General features: G+C 57.0%; 1 protein-coding gene across 1 annotated transcript in view; it reads right to left on the reverse strand.

Annotated features, from left to right (window-relative positions):
* Window positions 1-15,564, reverse strand: part of INPPL1 (inositol polyphosphate phosphatase like 1) — a 70,029-nt gene extending 54,465 nt beyond the window's left edge. The window contains exon 1 of the mRNA XM_075066932.1: window positions 15,404-15,564. Coding sequence (XP_074923033.1) covers window positions 15,404-15,564 — 161 coding nt within the window. The remainder of the gene's footprint in view (window positions 1-15,403) is intronic.
* Between the last annotated feature and the right edge of the window lie 2,614 nt (window positions 15,565-18,178).

An 18,178-nucleotide genomic window follows, 5' to 3' on the forward strand; every position in this document is an offset into this window, starting at 1 on the left:
TCGACAGAGCTAGAATTTGATTGTGAAAAGCATCAGCTCCATCAAGAGACAGAGCCACAAGCTTCAAACCATGGCTGGATCTTCCCCTAGAATGAGGAGAGGGCCCCTGATGGGGAGCAGTGTGCACAGGAGAACTGTTCAGGAAACCGCTGAAGGAGACAGAGGCTCCCACTAATAGTGAATCTGATGGACACACACGCCACACAGGAAAGGATTATTTTAGCCCGATGGGGAATGCGCACCTCGTGTCACCTCACAAGGGCAGGAGAGCAGACCGAGCAGCATGGTATTATGGGGAAGACACTTTGGATGGATCAAGTGGTAGGAGGGTCTGATTTTCTCAGAGCACCACCACAGGGGCAGAGTTAAGGGCAATTGGATCCTTGACTGTGCAGTACCATCCGTTACTGGATATGTCTGGGGAAAGCAGGGGGAGAGAAGTGGGTGAGGGGGGAGCACTGCTCTGTGGACGCGTCACTGGCATAGGGTTCCCTACGCCGGTCTGCCCCATGGACTGCAGAGCCTGACTTCACAGCATGCCCCAGCTGAGAGGAAGCAGGCAGCTCCCCAGGAAGGACGGAAGGTGGGTGCAGGAATGGGAGGGAGAACTAGGGGTAAGTGGATATCAAGCCCTGCTGGGGAAAGCCAGGTGGGAAGCTCAGGGAGTGAGGACAGACAGCCCTGGGAAAGACCCTGACTAAAGCAGGGAGAAGATTGGAAGACCCAGATGGTGGGGCTAGGAAGTGGCCCAGGGAAAATCTCTGGTAGAGGAGCAGGCCTAGCTGTGCAGTATGGTGCCCTGGGCCGGAGGGTGTGACTGGTGCCCCCAGGAAGCGGGGCTGCAGGCTGAGCTGAGGAAGGGCCCCAGAGAAGGTGGAAGGATTTTGTTTGTGGAAAAGACATTTTTGGACGTTGAGTTCAGCCAGCCGTGACCCCGGCCGGGCTGGGGTACGATGGCGACCCGGCTGGAGTGCCAAGTCGCTGGAAGAGAAACTAGCACTGCTCTGGAGACACCGTTGGTGGGGGTGAGAGCTGATACGCCACACCTGGCCATAAGGGGGCACCGAGCGATGAGTGTCGCCCAAGTTAGTGCAGCCCCGGGATCCCTCAAATTTACACCAGACTAGTGCAGAATGGTCCTCAGGACCAGGAGTTGTAGAAAGCTCCCTGACATCTCCCCACACCCCTGCAATGAGCTGAGCTCAGGCAGAGGTGAGACTCTAGCCCTTAATCTCTCTGTGACTCAGCTCCTCTTCTCTGAAATGGGAATAATAATCCTGGAGAGAGTTCCCACGCAGGCTGAGCCCCAGGGGCATCCAGCCCAGGCTCCTGGCTCTGGCAGTGGCCAGCACCAGCCGGGCTCTCGGATCCCCGCTCCCGGGAGCCTGGCTGCCCTCCCAGGCTCTTGGCTCCACATTTCCTGTCGCTGGGAGCCTGGCTGCCCCCGGGCTCCTGGCAGGAAGCTCTGTACCCTGAGTCCGGGCAGCTCCTGGCCTCCCAGTAGGAAGCCTCAGTGCGTCCTGACTCCCTGCAGGGAGCCCAGGAAGCAGCCAGGCTGGGAGCAGGGACCTGGTGGGCAGCCCAGCTCCAGCTGGAGCCCCCCACCCACTCTGGACGCCAGCCCGGCTTTCTTGTCAATTTCATGGCAACTTGACACTGACAGCCAATGTAAGGAACCCGCAGCATCTACTGCATGGCCCCTACTACACCCACATAAGCCCTATGCCTCCCGCGGAGGTGATGTCCTCGGCGTAGCCGGGCACTCATGTTAGCGGGAGCAAGGCTGAAGCGCACACTCTGACACAACAAGCTCAACGTATGCTGCCTTACCTAGACCTAACTCTGCAGCGCAGACCAGGCCTAAGTCTCATCCTGGTTTCTGATCGTTACAGACCAGCTTGAGATATGAAGCCTGCGGTTTAATATCGCTGTCAAACCGTCTCTTGGCATTAATTGTAACTCCGGTTATTCTTGTTCTCCATGTGACTGTCCACGCCCCTTTTCAACCTTGCTAAGATTTTGCTCTTGATGACTTCCTGTGGCAGGGAGTTCCACAGTCTGAGTACACGCTGGGTGAGAAAGTGCATCCTTTTGTCAGCGTATTGTAACACCTACTGTGTTTTCTCACAGCTGCATCCGGAGCAGAGGGCACTGCAGTGACGCTCAGGTCCCTTCCCAGAGTTGATGCAGTTAATTCAGAACTCTGGAAGGTGTATGACCAGTTTAATTTTTCCCCTCCAAAGGTGCATTACTTTGACTTTATCAAAAGTGAACTTCATTTGCCATTGTTCCCCTAGCTTGGTTCGGTCTCTCTGAAATTCCTCACCATTCTCTCTAGCCCTAACCAACCTACATAATTTTGTGTCATCTGTACATTTTGCCCCTTCACTGCTCACCCTGTTAAAGGTGGGATTTCACCCTTAGATCCCCACCTTGAGTCTCCCCATACACATCCAGGGGGCCCAGTGCAGAGCCATGGCGGAGGGGTGCCTGCCTCAGTTTCCCCCAACGGGCTTGCGGTGAGTTCAGGGAGGCTTTTCTGCCGTGAACAGTGCCCTTACGGAGGTCTGGTTGGTCAAACATGGCACGCACACAAACCTTCCCCCCAGCATCCTAACCAGGAGGGGATGAGTTAACGTTGGTCTGTCTGTTCCCCTGCAGCCAATCCGTCTCCTCCGTCCAGCCTCCTTACCAGTAAAACTCTCTTGGCCCAGGACCCAATTCTGGAGTCTGGCCTCTTGCTATCATCTGGGGAAGGGTGCCCCGTGGATTCAGACCCTGCAAGCTGCGCAGCTCTCTCTGCAGTGGAGGTAGTTCCTCTGGAGCACCGCTCCTAGGTTCCCCTAGCCAGTTCCCCTGAGTAGCCCCTCTTCTCAGGACCTTCCTGACTGAGCCCTCGTTACCCTTCGTCAGGCCTAGGCATCCAGTGGCCAGGGCGGGCTAGGGGGCAGCCCAGGGCTGTAGCCACATGTGTATGAGTGGCCAGACGGTCGATTGGTATCAGAGACTATCCCAGGCAACGGTGAGGGTTCTTGCAGGGGTCCGTAGCTGGAGGATCCAATGCAAGGGGCTGGCTCAGGGGGTTGGAGAGGCAGGATGCGGCAGATGACAGCTTCCTCTTCCTCCTGGGGCCTTTCTGATGAGTCAGCAACCTATGAGCGCGCTGCCTGGCCCCATGGCCCAGGGCAGGCTGCTGTGCGTATGCAGCCCTTAGCAGGAAGGCTGCTGGGCAGGGGCAGTGGTTTGGGGCACCCTGGTGGCGCAGCGGCTAAAGATTCCCGGGTTCGAAACCTGACAGTTCCTTAGCAACCAGCCTCCCAGCCACGCACCTGAGGACTTTGGGGTGGGCTGGTTCTCCTCAGCAAAGCCTGTCCCAGGAAAGCTGGGTCTCTGACCCCTTAGGGCCAGCTACCCTGTGACTCTCCCCTGTCCAGATCATTAATACATTAAACTAACCAGGCCCTACTACAGAGCCTTGAGCCCTCCACGGGGCGCCTGCTGCCACGATGGAAATAGACCATTTCAGCCTATTTGTCGTTCCAATCTCTAGCCAGTCGTCCATCCATGACGATACTTTGGCTCTCACCTGCCGATACTTAGGCTGGCTCCACTCTTAAAATTCCGGTTGACGTCACTACAAAGCACAGGGTGTGAAAAATCATATGCCAGAGTGTTGTAGTCATGCCAACCTAACCCCCAGTGGCGATGATCTCAGTCAGGGTCTCCACAGCGCCCGGTCCATACGGTGGCCCTGATGTCGGTCGGGGTCCCCGCAGTGCCTGGTCCATACAGGGGCCCCCAGTCTCGGCCGGGGTCCCTGCAGCACCCGGCCCATACCATACGGGGGCCCCGATCTCACGCACAGCCTCTAGGCACTACCATAACACACAGAATGGCTTGTTCTATGATGAATATCTTAGAAATATCTTTCAAACTCACTCCCCACCTGCTAAATCCAAAGCATGCACAGGGGGCTGAAGAGCGCAAGATATGAGACCATCTTCTGCTCTGAGATCCCTCGGGCGACCCCCCTGTGGTTAGTATTGACCCCAGGGCACCTGAGCTCCCTTCATGAGTATATCGGTGGCCTCGCCAGCTCTGGGCTGAGGCACACTGACAGGGCAATGGGTGGTGATCTCACTGCTGTAGCACAGTCAAGGTCTGGGAATCAGTAAGGCCTAGTGGACAGATCACTGCAGAGGGCTCTAGGAGCCCCAGGTCCTAGTCCTGGCTTGGTCAATGCCAGGAGTGAGGCACTCTTCTGCTCTGTGCCTCGGTTTCCCCATTGGGACGATGATTCTGGCCTTCCTCAGTAAAGTGCTTTGAGATCCCCAGATGCAGAGCGTTGCTGTTACGAAAGGGGAAGTTTCAGGGCTGGTGCCTTTCACTTTGATCCCTGAAGATTGTAAATCAAGGGCGATTTGAAAGTCAGTTTTGAATTTAATGATCTGTTTGCTGGTAAGATCCTGCCGGGGAACAGGGGACGCCCCATTCCAGTAAAGATCTGCATGAAATCTGGCAGCCCTTCTGCTTTCTACTTCCTGCCTCTCTTCTTCCCAGCCCCTGCCCCTGCCCCAGCTTCCCTTTACATCCAGTTAACACAATACCAGCCGTCCGCGGGAGGCCCTTAGCTGCCTTCTCATGAGCTCCCCCCAGCTCAGCGGGGTCAAGCCAGGGCTTGGAGAGAAGATTTCCAAGAGTGATGCAGGAAGCAGGGTGGGTGACTCCTTCCGTTCAGCCTCTACAGATGAATTTCTGACTTGTGCGGTTGTCTGGAATGCAAAGGCAGAGGGAGCTCAGAGGGCAGCCCAGGATTCTGCTAGTGTAGCCTAGGGGACGCCGTTCTTGGAGAAAAGGGCCCAATCCCCTGAGTTTATTCGATCCCCTGGACCGACCACAATATCCTAGCCAGCGTGATCATTTTCCCCTGCAGTTTTCAAATGGATTCACTATAGTCTTCTTCACCTTCCTGTCCTGAACTGCTGAGCAGTGATGCTGTGTGCTGGGAAACAACTGTTATGCTTCACCCCAGAGGTAGCTGCATCTCACATCCTTCCATGAATCAGAAACTAGGGCTGCCATAGAGCGAGAGCGACACTCCGCCTTGGAGAGCCTGAAGGCTAAATAGATGAAGGGGAGAGGAGCATGGAGAGGGGAAGTGTCCAAGGTCACCCAGAAAGTCAGAGGCAGAGCTGTGGATAAACCCCGGTATCCCGCGTCCCCGTCCAGGGACCCTCCCCACCAGGACACGCTGCTGGACTGAACAGCCCGGGGCCCTGATCCATTGCAAAGACGTACCCTGAGCTGTGAAAACAAGATGGCTGGCTAGATGCCAGCTGAGCCTGTGTAAACTTCCTTCCGCCAGCTCCAACTCCCACGGGCATCGCATCTGCTTGCCACGCCAGAACTCCCTGCTCTGTGCCGGCACTCGCTCCTGCCCAGAAGCCCGCAGGGGGCACAGGCACCTCACAGGATCAGGAGAGCAAGCACAGCACAGCGTGCCCCTCAAAGGGGCCCCAGAGTTTCCAGGGCAGGAGGAATGAGGGGGCGAGTACAGAGTCCGAGCAGGTGCTCCCGACCCCTTTCCTAGCTCCATGCTGTTGAGGGATCTCCGCTATCAGCTGTTCCCAGGAGGATGGTGAAAACTATTCCATAGCCCTTCCATGCACAGGGCTCACCCCTCTACCCGCATGAACCCTCCCAGCCCTAGTGGCAGCCAGCAGAGGGGTGGCAATTCTCCATTTGCAGAAGGGGAAACTGAGGCACAGTGCCAAGAAAATTGGTAGAAGAGTGAAGAATGGAACCCAGATGCCCCTATTCTAACCACACACCCTGGCTCCAGCTTTGAGAGCCGACACTGGCAGCAAGCTCACCCGTCTGGTGCAGCCCAGAGGCTTACCCCTCTATTCTCCCCATCCCATGCCCACACTGAAATACCCGCCTGGGCTGGATGCCCTGGCCATGTGCTGGGAGAGCCACGCCGCATTCTACAGGCTCCAGCTTCTCCTCTGACTCAAGGGCCTGTGGGGCCCTTCAAAGTCACATGTTGCTGGGGGCTCCCAGAGGGCTGAGTTTCTGATATCTTAGTGACTAATCCCCACCTGACAGCCAGCGACTCAGCTCCAGCGGGCAGCTGAGCAACACAAAGACCTGCTGTGCTGAGTCGCCGGCTATTTATTACATGCCGAGCTCCCAGGGCTGGAGACTGGCTGCAGCCGGGCGGCGGCAGGGCCCAGATGACAGACCATGTGTGCTGATGCGCCTGGGCTATTTTAGATGCTTGGAGGGAAGTAACGAGACATAAGAACCCGCTGGGAGCTGTGGGGCTACACAGTGAAGCCCTGGGCTCAGCTGGTGGTACCGTAATACAAATTACTCTTAGTCAGAGGGGAAGGGAGTGAACCAACTCAGTTACACCAGGGCTGCAGCAGTGAGAGGAATGACAGAGCTGCCACCTGCAGCAAGGCACTAGGATGTAAGACTGATCAAAGAAAACGTGCTGCACTGTTAACCCGTGGAACTCATTGCCACAAGAACTCTGCCGGAGTAAAAACAGTTAATGAGAGAAGAATATCTGCAGTTACAGTAGACAGGATTAAAATGCATAAGGGATATAAATCCTCATGCTTCAGGGCTTAAGCCAGCCACTGCCTGATGGGTCGGGAAGGATCTCTCTCCTAAAACTGCCTGTCTCTGGACGGGCATCTTCCTCTAAAGCAGCTGGTCCTGGCTGCTGTCAGGACATCAGCTCTGCTCGGACGCCGCATGGCCATTCCTGTCCCTGCAGTTGGGGGGGTGAGGGAGGGGAGTACCACACTGGGGATGCAGAGGGGTTGGGAATGACTGGACCCTGGGGTATTGGGCTTGGGGGAGTCAGCACTGGCCAGGCCCTCCTTGACATTAGGAGCTCATCAGAGCCAGACAGGCTGGATAATCTGTGCAGTTTCCTCGAGCCTCCATGCTGGGCTCCAGGCGGCTGGCGCTGATAATGATTCAAGCAGGCGGCGGGGGGGAAGGGGAGAGGAGCCCTGCCGCTCGGGGGCCTGGGCACCGACTGACGACAGAGGAATATCGAGGCTCAGCGACCTGGCTCCAAGCCTCCCAGCTGTGGGGCTCAGGCCATCTCCACTCCGGCAGCCTGGCGTGGCCGGCCAAGCTGCCGGCACTGGCGGCTTTGTTCTGTAAATTGATAGGCAGAACTGCGAGAGGAATGTCTCCCCCCCCCTCCCCCCCGCCGAGGGTGGGTGGGCACTGGGGCAAAGATCCCCTCCCCCACCTCCCCTCTAATTGTGCTAATGCCCTTTCCGACGGCTGCACTGCAAGGGGATCAGCTCACGGAGGGAGTCAGGAGCGTCCCTCAAAGGCCCAGGGTGCTGGGGTCCATGCCCCTGGATTCAGCTGTGATCCTCTCAGTTGTCTGCCCTGGGGCCAGGTGGCAGAAAAAAAGGGTCTCCTCCCCTGCTGATTTCAGGGCCTGGCTGCGTCCCCACCCCAGCGCTCGGCCCAGCAGCAAGCGGCAGAGCCGAGCCAGTCTGGCGAGACCCCCAGCCCGCAGCGAAGGCTCATCTGACCTCACTGACCCCCAAGAGGGGCCAGTCGGCAGGTTAGCAGCTTCCCTCCTCTTGGGATTTCGGCAAGTGCCAGCAGGCACTGCAGTATTGCTCCCTGGCGCCACCCCCGGGGGCAGCAGGCCTGCGGGTCAATACCTGCTCTGTTAGCCAGATCGATGTGGAGGATAAGTCGGAGCCGGACAATAATGGGCACGGGGGGAAGACTGGGCAGGGGCTTTGCCTGGGGAGAAGGGAGTGGGAGGGGAGGGGGCAGATAGCGCTCCAGCAGGCTTTTCCAAGGCTGGGGGAACAGCCTCGCAAGGAATCAGCAAGCTAGAGCACCCCTCCCCCGACAGAGGTAGGTAGATCGAAGACTTTTGCCCTAACAGCTGAGTGCTCATCGCTCCTCACTCCGCAGTGCTGGGCCTCCCAGCTCTTTGGGGCAGGGAGTGTCTGGGCGTCCTGCTCTGTGCACGGGGCGCCTGGGTGCACCATGCTGCAGCTAAAGAACAATACCGGTGTTACTCCCACTGGGCAGCTGGGACACTGACGCACTGGGACACGAAGTGACTTGCTCATGGTCACACGGAGTCCGGGGCAGAGCCGAGAGCTGCCCAGCGGCCTCCCAACCTGGCACCAGAACCCCCTAGGCCATCCCTCCTTCAGGGCCAAGCCAGTGCTACAGCCTCAACCGGCTCAGATCAGGCAAAACTCAGAGCCTTCGGAGCTCACCGCTGATTTCTCCGTCACGCTTTCTATTACAGCTCCATGGATAAAGGGTTAACGAGCTGTTCGCAGATTAATCAGTTCCTGAAACCCTCCCGTGCATCCTCCCCCGAGGCCGGCATAACCACCCACCCGCTTGCATCCATTAATCAGCCTTTCCGAAAGGGAACCTCGGGACCCAGAGCCATCAGGCCGGACTGTCACACTGACCCACAGCGGTGCGGCTCCTCCCGGGACAGGGGGCAAGGCGTGGCGGGAGGAGAAGGCCATGTTTCGGGGGCCACCGGTGCATGTGTAAATGTGGAGCCCTGTGAAGGGTTAAGGAACCCGCTTGCCTTCCTGTAACCCAGGAACACTCCCTGTCCTACGCCAGGGTTATTTTTAGGTCCCAGCAGTGTTTAATTTTCCCCTCCGTGTCTCTCGCACACACAGCGGCAGGCGGCTTCCGTGCCCTCTCCCTCAGTGAAAAGCCCACACAGAGCTGCCGGGATCCAGGGGCGGGCAGCAGACCCGGCCCGGGGAAGCCCAGTCAGCAGCTGGGTCAGGGCAGGGCAGCTTGCCCAGGTCTCTGCCGGCCATTTTGCCTGGATGGAGACGTGGGAGCGGGCAAGGCAGAGGCCGCTAGTGAAGGGATCCAGCCTCCATCCCTTCTGAGCTGCCGGTTTGAATCCATCCCAGGGCTGCAGTCATTTACAGACAACACCAGGCCCTGACTGTTCGGGGGCCTAGTTTGAGGCATCTCAGCCCAGCGGACAAGCGCCCCCACCACATCGTGTGGCTGGGTGGGGATGGGTCTCGGCCAAGCAGTGACAGAGCAATGGAAACTTGTGTGCCCCCTGTCCCAGCAGGGGAGAAGATCCCATCCAGCCCCTGCAGAGCAATCTCCGGGGCTCTCCTTAGGCCCCAAGGAGACACAAAGCTGCCACTGAGGCAGCAGCCCGGTGGTAATGAGCCCAGAGATGGGGTGGAAAGCCTGTGGGGGATGGGGGAGAGCCCTGCATAATTACAGCTGGCCCTTCTCCGTGTGGTGCGAAAGGAACAGAGCGTTCTCACCACAGCACAAAGGCACCATGCATGAGGGGAGGGAGCGGGCAGAGTCGGCACCGTTCCCAGGGCAGCAGCTGGAGCTGAAGCGTGTTTGCAGAGAGGAAATTACTTTTCCAGGGCCAGCCCTTCGGGGACTCCAAGGCCAGCAGGAGCTCACAGCGGGAGGTGGACAAAAAGTCAGGGTGCCCAGAGCACCCAGCCCCGACACTGTGGGCTAAGTGGCAGCAGGGGCTAGTGGCTAGAGCACAGGGCTGGGAGGCAGGAGGGGTGGGATTCACACAGATCAGCTTCTAAATGCTGAATCCCGCAGCATCGAGCTCCCAACCCAGCTTTCCCCTGTGGTTTTCAGCAAGACACAAGCTCGCCTGAGCTCCTTCCAATGTGGTAGTTCTCAAATACTTCCTGTTCCAGGACCCCTTTCCCACCAGAACTCTTGGGGCCCTGCTCTCAGCTGGGATTTCCCGGAGGTGCTGCTACCCAAGCTGTAATAATTCCACTGACTGGCACGTGGGCAGGCGATTTCTCCGCTCACCACAGGGCAGATGCAGAGTCACTCGAGTGCCCGCCACGGACGCTGTGCTAACGAGGATTTTCCTGTGGTGCAGGGAGTCAAGGCAGTGTTCCAGCTGCGCCGTTGCCGATGCCATGCGGCATCCCCACCGCCACCCTAAATCCCCACATGTTGGGGGACGCGGAGGGTCCTTGCCAGCGCCCGGCTCTGCACAGTGCCTCAGAAACACACCCACACCCCCAGCAGTGCTGACTAGACAGGATTGAGAGAATCACAGAACTGGCCCACGAGGCGACAGAAAATCGCCAGGTCATTTCCTCTGGTGCTACCGTGTAAGCGGACCTCGGCCCTGCCCACACAACCCAGCCCAGTCCGGATCACCAGCAGAACCAGCACCTCTACAGCCAGCACAGCCCTGCTCAGGCGCCGAGGGGCCGGACGGGAAGATCGTTCCCTTCCAATCAGAGACAGGAATCAGTACAGATCCCCAGACCTTTGCGACGAGGGTGGCCGCAGGCAGATGACTGGCTTGGCTTGAGGCAGATGGATTTTGTAATAGAAAGCACAAAGCAGAGACACTTGCTGCTTGGCTCACGGAGGGAAGACAGAATTCATTGCTCAGGGGTGCCAGCCTGAGCCCAGACGGCTCCCAGGTGGATTTTGCAGAATCTGCTGTACAGAAAAACGCTTCATTCCCTAACCTCTGGCTGCACCCCTCTCCCGGAGTCCAGACATCACGGGCCACCTGCTGAGTTAGGAATCAGGAGCCCGAATGGCTGACTGGCAGAGTGCCCAGAGATCCCAAGACTTCAAGAGGGCCCCAGTCCCACAGCCACACACTGCAATGTGCTGGCAGAATACCCCCAGCTACCTGAGGCTTCCCGGTGGTCACCAGCTGCCCACAGCACAGACAGACCGCCCCATTCTGCATCCGTCCGCTCCAAGCAGCCCAGGTCCTATCACTTGAGCTAATGGAGAATCCCCATTAGCCAGTAGCAGTAGAAGGTTTATGACACAGTTAGCATGTTGCCTACGGCCCTGCCGGGAAGCTGCAAGATGACTGTCCCCTTGGCAAAGCTGTATCAGAGAAGGGATCAGCAGAGGCTGCAAGTGGGGACAGGGGGGGACAGATGCAAGCCAGGAAAGCCCTGAACTCCCAGCTTCTCCTCATCGGAGTTCAACTCTGGCCCTTAATCCCAATGAACAAACTGGGCAGGAGGAGGTTAATTCCCCTCCCCCACCCTCCGCAGGGCAGGAGTCAGAGCACAGCGGCCATGGGGATACGGACACTGCAGGGCCAGCCCGCCACTACGCCAGGTCACTGGCACAAGGGGCTGATGCCGAGGGATGCCGTCCCTGGGCAGGCCACCAGGCCAGAGAACAGCAGTGCTGCTGTGCTCCGTGCCCCACATCCAACCGCAGACACGTGCCTCCCACAGCGCCAGCTCACTGCCTGCCGTTCAGCCCAGACGTGGGCATCCGTAGGGAACCTGGCAACAGCCTCACTGGGCATCTCCCCTATCGGATGTCTTATTGCCTCTGCCTCGGCCAGTGGCCATTCGATGTGCCAGCGAGTTTGGACAGGTTGGTCACTGCTTGGAGGAGGCCTCTGAAAAACCACCATAAGAATGGCCGTACCAGGTCAGACCAAAGGTCCAGCTAGCCCAGTATCTGTCTACCGACAGTGGCCAATGCCAGGTGCCCGAGAGGGAGTGAACCTAACAGGAAATGATCGAGTGATCTCTCTCCTGCCATCCATCTCCACCCTCTGACAAACGGAGGCTAGGGACACCATTCTTTACCCATCCTGGCTAATAGCCATTTATGGACTTAGCCTCCATGAATTTATCCATTTCTCTTTGAAACCCTGTTATAGTCCCAGCCTTCACAACCTCTTCAGGCAAGGAGTTCCACAAGTTGACTGTGCGCTGCATGAAGAAAAACTTCCTTTTATTTGCTTTAAACCTGCTGACCATTAATTTCATACTAGTTCTTTTATTATGGGAATAAGTAAATAACTTTTCCTTATCCACTTTCTCCACACCAGTCATGATTTTATAGACCTCTACCATATCCCCCCTTAGTCTCCTCTTTTCCAAGCTGAAGAGTCCCAGCCTCTTTAATCTCTCCTCATATTGGACCTAATCCAAACCCCTAATCATTTTAGTTGCCCTTTCATTTGGTGCCAGGGGGCAGGGAGATACGCCAGCATCCTGTGCAGCTCCGATCGTGTGCCCGCACAGGTTATAGATCACCTGGCACCAGCCCCCCAGGGTCTCCATGGGACAGCACAGCCTGCAAGGAGCCGCCACAAAACGAGACCCCCTTGCGTCTCTCGGATCAACACCACACGCCAGCCAGTCTGGTCAGCCCTCCCACCCCCCGCTCACTAAGGACACACACCACAAAGGAACGGACTGACAGCCCCCAGCATGGGCCGACTGGATTGCAGCAACGGTTAACGAGTGCTGGTACTTCTGGTTTCTCATCCCTGCCCTAACAATGGGTTACAGTGCCTAGTGCCCAAGACTGGCCTGCTACAAACACCCAGTGCAGGCAGGTTCTTAACAACACCGTGCAGAGACAGGAAGCGACTTCCTCAAGGTCACTGAGCACCTCAGGCCTCTCGGCTGCCGGACGCTGCCCTCCTGTAGCCGACTGATCTAGTACGTTGGGAAGCACCAAGTTCTAGCCCTGTGGCACGGTTCATGTTGGTGAGGCAACCACACATTCTTTCCCAGGTACCGATATAAGGAGCCAGGACGTCGCTTCAGCGAATTTGCAGATTTGCAGGGAGAGGAATGTCAGGGCACAACAACCGGACCTTTCTAGAGTGAAACAGGACAAACCACCCCCAGCAGACGTTGCACTGAGCCCAGCATTGAGACCTGCTTGGTGAAAGGACGGGGAATATTCGTGCCACTGCAGCATGAGGCAGCCATCAGCCGGGATCCAAACAAGTCTGAGGAAGTCTAGATGCCACTCTGAGTTTTGCGGCTTACCTCTGTTGCTACTGTAATGAGCTGCCAAGTGTGAACACGGAGCACTGCCCTCTATTGTGTGTCATAGGCCCAATACTGCTAATTTATGGGGATTCTCCATTAGCAAAAGTGGGCTTTGGAAGTAGGTGGATTTAAGTTGCAGACAACTGGTTACGAAATTCTGTGCAAGGGAGGGTCCCAGTTGGCGAGAGATTTGTTAGAGAGTAAAGGGCTGGACCTACACCACCCACGCAAACTAGGCTGAAGCTCCGATCTGAACGTCGCAGTCTGGAACCCAGCTCCTTCAATACTAGAAGGTGCCTGGCATTGGCGCTGACCTCATACAGGCTCCAGTCGAGCCTCGAGCCCCGGCTGTTGTGAATTAAGTCGAGTGTCCAGCAACTGGAAAAGGGGCTGGCTGGGGGGGTTAACGATGGGAAAATGCCTCCCCGTCATGCTCCCCAAAAGCAGGAGCTGACTCTGTTTGCAACAGGAAACATACCAGTCCCCCTGGAGCAGAGCCCTACCACAGGAAGCGCTGGACCTGCCCTGGCTTGTAAGGCACCACGCAGCAGATTTTGGGAGGTGCTAGGCACCTACTATAAAAGTCAATGGGAGATACAGGGACTCAGTACCTCTAGGGGGCAAATCGGCCCGGCATTTTTTATACAAGGACAAAGGCACAAGCTAGGAGAGTTTGCGATTCGGGCCTGCCAGGGGCAGAAGGGAAAAGCGGGGGGGGGGGGGGGGTCACTGATGTCTTGTGGGGTATGGAGGCTGCAGCGGGCTCCTGAATGGCCCTCCAGCACCATGGGGAGCCTTTCCAAGTGAAAATGCAGCAGGAAGGCAAATCAGTGTCCCCGCCCGGCCACCCCATGGGGTTAAAAGAAGGTCACTTTCCTGGCCCGGGACACCATCGCCACAGAATCGAGTCAATTTCAAAATCAATGGTCATCTCACATCTCGGTCCACCTTAGCTGCCTCTTCCGGTTACGTCCATCACTGGGGCATCCGAGCCCCCTGCCCATGTCTGGGGTGTTTCAACTCCGGGTTCTGATTTTTCTCCCCCATCCTGCTGTGGGACAGGCCCACACGCCGTGTTGGGGGACAGGGAATGGCTGACTCTGCCGGGGACCAGACCCAAGCCCTGTCAGATTCACAGCACAAGCAAAGAAGGAACCTGACTTCTCATCTCTTTCCGCTGCAGATACCTTGCGTTCTACCTGCAACGCCAGTCAAGAAAGGGGACCTGTGGCTAGCACTATACCCAACAACCCAGCCCTGCCCAGCTGGGAGGTAGGATCACCCCCTCAATTTACACGGCAGTGGTCCAGCTCTGACACGGGACCACAGACGCTTCCTACATCAACAGAAGGGTTTTTCCATCCATGTAGCCACTCCACCCCACTGGGAGGTGGTAAGTAGCTCAGTGGAAGAATTCCTCCCTCATCCCGTGTCTACACTGGGGCTTTGGTTGCCCTAACTCCACTGCACAGCACCATAGCTAGGTTATCTAATTATTAAGTGCAGCCCTGGCCTGAGACACACAGGTTAAGGAACGTGCCCAACACCCACAGCAAATTGCTGGCAGAGTCAGGAGTACAACCCAAGGCCCCCCAACGCCCAGTCCTGGGTTTATTTCACCTTATTTTCAGGTTTTCTGTCACTCCTGTCACTGGAGCCAGAGAACCCACCAAGCAAAACCTTCAGGGACTCGGGAGAGCTGGATTCAAATCCCAGGTGCGCAACAGCCTCCCAGCCTGACCTGGGGCGAACCACACTGCTGCTCTGTGCGCCAGCTGCCCCCTGCCCCATCTTTCTGCCCCCTGTTGTCCCGAGTAAATCCTTCAAGGCAGGGCCTGTCTCGGGCAGCACCCAGCACCTTGGGGCCCTTGTCTTAGGTGAGGCTGGCTCTAGACATTACAGTCACTATTATACCGACTCTCGTTGCCCAAGAGGGATGTGCAACTGGACGGCCTGATCGGTAGGTCTGGGGTCCAACAGCCATGCTTGGAAGCTGGGGTCCATTATACAAACAGCTCTGTGTAGGGATGTAGGTAGACACACCCACACCCCCATGGCCTCTAACTTTCTCAGCAATCAGGGGTTGTCTGCTCTGTACAGCGCCTAGCACACAGGGGCACTGATCCATGGCGGGGGCGGAGCACAGGGGCATTGGCAGAGCACACTGCAGGATGTGGAGACCGCAGAAGATCTAACCGCCTGCCCTTCTCCTCACCCCCAAGCCAAGACACCTGGGGAGCATTTATTTGTGCACCAGAAGCGACAGGAACCTCCCCTGGGAGTGGAGGGCTTACTCCAGCTCTGCATCCTGCCTCCCCTCCTCTCTGATCGGGGGAACCCCAGCGCTCTCGGCTCGGCCGGGCCGAAGAGGGAAGTCAGGGCCCGCCGCCGGTCCTTACGTGGCACGTACAGCCCGGGACAGGGGCACCCGCAGTCGGGTCAGGCGCCCTCGCCCCGGCCCATTGCACCGTCCCCTGCCCCGCCTGTCTCCGGCACAGGCCTGGGAGGTTCTGTGCCTGCCCCCCCCCGCGCCCATCCCCGTGGCGCCCGGGCGGAGGACTCACAGCACGCAGAGGGCGTAGGCGCCCGAGACGCTCTCGCTGTCCCGCACCAAGAAGCTGCCGTCTCGGCCGGCTCTGGCCAACAGCTCCTCCGCCGCCGCTCGGCTCAGGTCCCGGTGGTACCAGAGCGGTGCCGGGCCGGCGGGCCCCCCGCCGCACGCCATGCCCCTCCCCGGGGCCGGCTCAGCCCAGGGGGGCCCCCGCGCTCCGCTTTCCAAAGATGCAAAGAAAAAAAAAAAAAAAAACAAACCAAAGGAAGAAAAGTTCAGCTCGCTCCGGCGCCCCCCGAAGCGCCCCCGAGTCGGAGCTGGCGGGGCAATGGGCAGCGAAGCGCCCGAAGCCCAGCCGGGCTCGGGGCTAACATCCCCCCGGGCAGGGAGCCGCCGCTTCCTTCCAGGCGCGCAGCGGGGCCGGGCGCACCGCGGGCGTTGTCCGGGGCCCCCGGGACACAGCTGGGGGAGCCCGGGCCGAGGGGTCTCGCCCCGCCGCGCCCTTTGCCCGCGTCTCCTCTGCCCCCACCGCCGCCGCCCCACGCGGGGGAGAAAGTTTCCTCTTGCAGAACAAAAGGTGCAGAAGTTGCGAGGAGCCGGAGCGGGGGCTGCGCACGGGCTCCCTCTTCCTCCAGGAAGCCCCCTGCACCAGCGCGCCAGCGACTCTGCGGAGCAAAGGGCGAGGGTTTTCCAACATCACCGAGGGGGGGCCAAGCTCCCGGGACAATGGGACATTCAGGGCTGCGGGCAGAAGCCACAGGGGGAGAAAAAAAAAAAAAAGTTGCTCCTGAGCAAACAGCCGCGCGAGTTTTTCTTCCTTCCCAAAAAAGGAGCGGGGAGGGAGCAGCAGCGGGCTCCCGCCTGGGTTTTGCTGCTCCTCCGCGCTGGGGAGCTCGGCTGCAAAGTTTCTCTGGCTGCTGAGGCCGTTCACACACACCCCCTTGCTGCTAAGTGTCTGTCCAGCCGCTCACTTCCCCCTTTGCAGGCTGGGCCATGGCAAGTCCCGGCTCCGCTGCCGCGGCTCACCTTCCCTGTGGAGCTCCTGCAGGCAGGGCTGGCTCAGAGCAGCGCGCTCTCTTCCTGCGAAATGCAGTCCCTCTCTGCCCTTCGGAGCATGCCTGCGGAGGGAGAGGGCAAACAGAACCACCCCGGCCGAAAAATGTAGCTAGTGGCATAATAAGTAATGAATAAACTTCCTCATGCAGCCTTGCATGACAACTGGTGGCTGCTCTTAAAGGGACAGTGCTTGGGTCTTCGGTTCTTTTACTGGGCGGGGGGGAGGAGTATACAAAAGGCTTAAAGGATAATCACTAGCTTTATAGCTCTATTTGGGCATAAGCTTTCATGGGTAAAAACCCCAATTCTGCAGCTGCATGGAGTGAAAAGTGACAGCTACAGGCATAAATATATAAACAGACTCAAAGAGAAACTGCAGTGCCACCATTTAACTGCAAACTTAACACTATTAATTTGGGCTTGAATAAGGACTGGGAGTGGCTGGCTCACTACAAAACCAATTTTCCCTCTCTTGGTATTGACATTCCCTCATCAGTTATTGGGAGTGGACCACATGCACCCTGACCGAATTGGCCTTGTCAACAGCAGCTCTCCCCTTGTAAGGTAACTCCTTTCTCTTCATGTGGCAGTATATCTATGTCTGTATCTGCAATTTTCAATCCATGCATCTGAAGAAGTGGGGTTTTTACCCGCGAAAGCTATGTCCAAATAAATCTGTTAGTCTTTAAAGTGCCACCAGACTCCGTGTTGTTTTTGTGGATACAGATTAACATGGCTACCCCATGATACTTCATGTTTTAGCACAGATCTGGGGGCTCTCTGTAAGCCCCAAAGCTAGTCTCTCTTACCAATAACAGATATTACTTCCCCTGCCTTGTCTCCCTTGTAGCACCTTCCATCAGGAGGGATCCCATTTAAAAGGTTCTATATGCAGCTGCCACCTCTGGGGTGGATTGCAGCTGCAGCTTATCACCAGGGATTCTAGTTTTCCGTGATTAAAAAACCAACATTCTCTGATCAAAAGACTATAAAAATCCACGTTTTTCCATGATTAAAATGAAACGCTGAACTTAGTAGAATCCCATTTATCTGAGCCTCCATTATCCAGTTCTCCATATTAACAAAACCACCAGCCACCCAGGACTGACAGCGCCAGGTAGGGTGACCAGATGTCCCAATTTTATAGGGACGGTCCCGATTTTTGGGTCTTTTTCTCACATAGGCTCCGATTACCCCCCACCCCCATCCCAATTTTTCACACTTGCTGTCTGGTCACCCTAGCGCCAGGGCTGGGGCTTGGACCGTTGCAGCTGATGGTTCTGTTAATACAGATAGCCGGATACTGGAGGCTCAGATAAATGGGGTTCTACTCAATATGTTTTTATCTATTCACAAAATGGAAAAACTAAAAATTCTCTGTAAAAACTCAAACTCTGGGTTTTTCCGTAGCAAACAGATTTCTAGGATCCCACCAGCCACTGCTTGCAGGACTTTGGGCAAATCACTTCAGCTCTGTGCTTTGATTTCTCTCTATAAAAGGAAGATCATAGTTCTGGCTTGTTTAGCTAGACTGCAAACTCTTCATCGTAGGAACTGTCTTGGACTACGTTTGTACAATATACCGCTAGCACAATGGGGCCCTGATCTTGGTTAGAGGCACAAGATGCTGCTAAATAAATAATCTTACTTCATATTTGTTTAATGCTGACAACGTGCTCACCACTGTAGCAGAGAACTTGGCAGGAAATGGTTTATTTCCTCCCATGAAAAA

Source organism: Chelonoidis abingdonii, chromosome 1, assembly GCF_003597395.2.
Source record: "Chelonoidis abingdonii isolate Lonesome George chromosome 1, CheloAbing_2.0, whole genome shotgun sequence".
Taxonomy (NCBI): Eukaryota; Metazoa; Chordata; order Testudines; family Testudinidae; genus Chelonoidis; species Chelonoidis abingdonii.